General features: G+C 36.6%; 1 protein-coding gene and 1 pseudogene across 1 annotated transcript; both read left to right on the forward strand.

Annotated features, from left to right (window-relative positions):
- On the forward strand, positions 7 to 951 carry LOC104717768 (bidirectional sugar transporter SWEET14-like). The gene is made up of 2 exons (XM_010435396.1): positions 7 to 115; positions 511 to 951. The coding sequence occupies exons 1-2, from the start codon at positions 29 to 31 to the stop codon at positions 781 to 783; spliced, it is 360 nt and encodes a 119-aa protein (XP_010433698.1). The 5' UTR covers positions 7 to 28; the 3' UTR covers positions 784 to 951.
- On the forward strand, positions 1,585 to 3,735 carry LOC104717770 (annotated as a pseudogene).

Here is a 4,332-nt window from a genome sequence, read left to right on the forward strand (position 1 = left end):
GGTGATACGAACAAAGAGTGTGGAGTTTATGCCTTTCTCCCTATCATTGTTTCTTACACTCAGCGCCATTACGTGGCTCTTCTACGGTCTTGCTATCAAAGACTTCTACGTCGCAGTGAGTCTCTCTTTTGCCCTTTTTTTTATTTATTTTATATTTGAATCTTCTTTTCCTAAGCATATGAAACTGGACAGCGCAAACGTAGTATCATATATTATTATGGTTGGTTCACATTTAAGGGAAAAAGAGTTTTTTTTCCACCACCTTTTGTCTCTTTGCCCAAATTCCGTCTATTTAAAGACCGCTAATAATTTGATTTCAGCCGTACGCTACTTTTGCTTTATGTTTACAATCATATATTATATGATGGCGTTAAAGAAACCGAGAGTACAATTACATAATTTTTTTTGGTTTGTCGGCGAGTAATGGGATTACTGTTCCCCTCCAAAAACAAAATGGTTATTGCCTTAGTGGATTATTACTGATGATGTGATTACCTTTTGTTATTGAAGCTTCCAAATATATTGGGTGCGTTTCTCGGAGCAGTTCAAATGATTCTTTACGTCATATTCAAGTACTACAAAACCCCATCAGTGGTTGTTGATGAGACAGAGAAGCCCAAAACGGTGTCGGCGGATCATTCCATCAACATGGTCAAGCTTTCATCCACTCCAGCTTCTGGTGAGCTGACGGTTCAGCCGCAGACTAATCCTGACGTGAGCCCTCCTGTTCAAACTTATGGTGGTGACTTAGAGGATCAGATGGACAAGAAAATGTCAAACTAAATCAAGATTTTAGTTTTCTATTACGAATTAGTGGTTTTAATTATGTTGTACTGTTGTGTCTGGTTTCCCAAACTTGTCTTTTTTTTTCTCATCATTTTGTTTCGAAAATATCTCGGAATTGTACTATCCTTTGAAAAATTTATGTACGTCTATTAGAATTTTGTGAAATATTTTTGATGCTCTGTTTCTCGTTATTTACTTTAATAGTCCGGTAGATTTAAGAGGGTATGAAAACTGAAAAGCAATTAAATAACATGATCACTCACAAATCACATCTTTAAAAAGAAAAAAGAAAAACTTGGTGTATACATTAACCTCAACGTTGAAACTTGAAACCCCAAAAGAAACATTAACCTCAACATGTAGATGTAGACTACAATTAAATCGACCTGGACTAACTTTGATCATAAATTTAAATTCATATTCTTCTTAATTGTCATTTACCCTAACATGTTTAAACTCTGGGCTTTATAATTCTTCTAGGCAAAGTTAGTGTTACGGCCCAATCAAACAGCCCAAACAGCATATTTTGGCTGAATAGATCATGTTTCCTAGAATAATCTCAATCGTGACAAACGGAGCTAAAGGGAGGCCAAACTTGACTTAGATTTAGAGCTGATCTAGCCCTGGAAAGACTTTTTTTTTTTTGGTCTTAAAATCTTGGAAATGTATTCACATTTCATCCACAAGAAAGAAACAGATTGTAGAAGAAATTTACTCAGATAATGACAAGGACGTATCGTTTAAGTTACGTAACTCTACAAGATTGAGGCAGCGTCTCAATATAAAAAACACACACGAAAGCAGAGAAGAAGCAAATTAAAACCATCAGACAACAATGACTTCTCTCCATGCGTTACTCTTCACTTGTCTTCTTTTCTTCATCGTCTTCCCAACCTTCACGTTTTCCACCTTACTCTTTCAGGTAAAAAGTATTTTACACTTTTGCTTCTTTACATACATACACAGACTCATTCACTTATATATTGGGGTTTTGGTTTTATACAATTGTTTGCAACACAAAAGAGTTTCAATTGGGAATCATGGAAGAAAGAAGGAGGGTTCTACAATTCTATCCACAACTCCATCGACGACATAGCCAACGCTGGAACCACTCATATTTGGCTTCCTCCTTCTTCCCAATCCGTTGCTCCTGAAGGTTCTGTTTCTGCTTTTTACTCTTTTAATTAGTCTTTACACTCACTCCGTCTTCAAATTCAATTCTCAGGGTACTTACCAGGAAAGCTATACGATCTGAACAGCTCCAAATACGGCTCAGAGACGGAGTTGAAATCACTAATCCAAGCACTTAACCAAAAAGGAATAAAAGCTGTGGCTGATATAGTGATCAACCACAGAACAGGTGTGAGAAAAGACGATAAATGTGGGTACTGTTATTTCGAAGGTGGGACTTCCGATGATCGTCTTGATTGGGATCCTGCTTTCGTCTGCCGTAATGACCCTAACTTTCCCGGTACCGGAAACATCGACACCGGAGGAGACTTCAACGGGGCTCCAGACATCGACCACCTTAACCCTAGAGTTCAGAAAGAGTTGTCTGATTGGATGAACTGGCTTAAATCTGATATCGGATTCCATGGTTGGAGATTCGATTTCGTTCTAGGTTATGCATCTTCCATCACCAAAATTATACGTTCTGGTAAGTAATCAGATACGGATACTCATATCGGACCAACACTAGTGTCTAGCTAGTAATACTATAAGAGACATAGGTTAGTAGAATACTTATGTCTAACCTACGGACATAAGTAACTCACACTAGAGAGCTCTGTAGTTACTTCCTCTGTTTTTTTGGATACGTAGAATACTTCACCGGACTTTGCGGTGGGTGAGAAATGGGACGATATGAAGTATGGAGGAGATGGAAAACTGGACTATAATCAGGACCAGCATAGGTCGGGTCTCAAACAGTGGGTAGAGGAAGCGGGTGGTGGTGTCTTGACAGCTTTTGACTTCACAACGAAAGGGATCTTACAGTCTGCAGTCCAAGGTGAGCTTTGGAGACTAAAAGACTCGCAGGGAAAACCGCCTGGTGTTATCGGAATCATGCCCGGGAACGCGGTTACTTTCATTGAAAACCACGACACTTTCAGAACGTGGGTCTTCCCTTCTGATAAAGTCTTGCTTGGATACGTTTATATTCTTACTCATCCGGGAACTCCTTGCATTGTAAGTATATAGAGAGAGATACATAAAAAACTTCCATATATCTATTTTTAGTTTGTAGTGTGGTTTAATAGATTTGAATCATTTTTTGATAGATAGAAAATGAAAATATACTTGTTATAATTGATAGGTTGTTTATTGTTGCAGTTTTATAATCATTACATGGAATGGGGACTAAAAGAGAGTATATCAAAGTTGGTGGCGATAAGGAACAGAAATGGGATTGGTAGCACGAGCTCAGTTACGATAAAAGCAGCAGAGTCAGATCTCTACTTGGCTATGATCGATGAGAAGGTTATTATGAAGATAGGGCCAAAGCTAGATTTGGGAACTCTCGTTCCTCCTAGTTATGCTTTAGCTTATTCAGGCCTTGACTTTGCTGTCTGGGAGAAGCACTGACGCATTATCATCTATCATCAATGACTCATCAAATTCTCTATTAATAAACCGAAAAAGAAAAGAAGGTAATCGAATGTATCTTTTTCCTTTTTGTACAAATATAATGAAATTAAAATGATAAAGAAACTAAATTAAGCACTAGTGGTGTAAATGGATACACACACACCAGTGCTATGTATAGAAAGAGTTTGGACAAAAGAGTTTTAAGTATGTATATAATAAGTGTTGGAGCGTCTCCATCGTGAGTTAATAAATAACTAACGGTGTTAGGATCATTGTAGGCTAAAAATTAAATCAGTTAGTGTATGAATATGGACAACTCAATACTTGAGATATTTGTGATAATTGAAATTTCATAGTTCATGACTTCATGTATAATTAATTTAATTGTGTATTCCCCCATCTAAAAATATAAAAGGCCATTTTTTTTAACATACATCAAAAATATGAATTTTTAATCACAAAGAATACCCCATAAATCAATTTATGTTCGACAAGACTATTAAAAAGATTTGGAACATACGAAAAAACATAGTGCCAAAATCTAGAAAAAAAAAAAAAAAAAGAAAAAAAAAATATGGTGGGAACAGTTTAACTTTTAACAGGGGGTAAAAAAATTCAATTTCGAATAAAACGACAGCGTTTGAGAAGGACGATAAAAAGTAGAAGACGTCGGCTTGAGAGAGAGAGAAGAGTAGTAGAAGTGACGACGCAAAACAAAAGAAAAAAAAAAGAAAGGGTGAAAACCGTCGGCTTGAGTTGAGAAGGCAACTTTGGGGTTATTTGGTGCTGGTGGTGACTCTTGAGAGCCTTTTTCGTTTTCGTTATTCATCACACCTCCTCAAATTAAAAATTAAAAAGAAGATCCGAAGACGATATCGGAAGCTACGATTCTTTGTATCTGAATTTCTTCTCAGTTTCATATTCCTCTTTTTTTTTTTTTTTTTTTTTTTTGGGGCAAAT

This window comes from Camelina sativa, chromosome 10 (assembly GCF_000633955.1).
Source record: "Camelina sativa cultivar DH55 chromosome 10, Cs, whole genome shotgun sequence".
NCBI classification, from domain to species: Eukaryota; Viridiplantae; Streptophyta; class Magnoliopsida; order Brassicales; family Brassicaceae; genus Camelina; species Camelina sativa.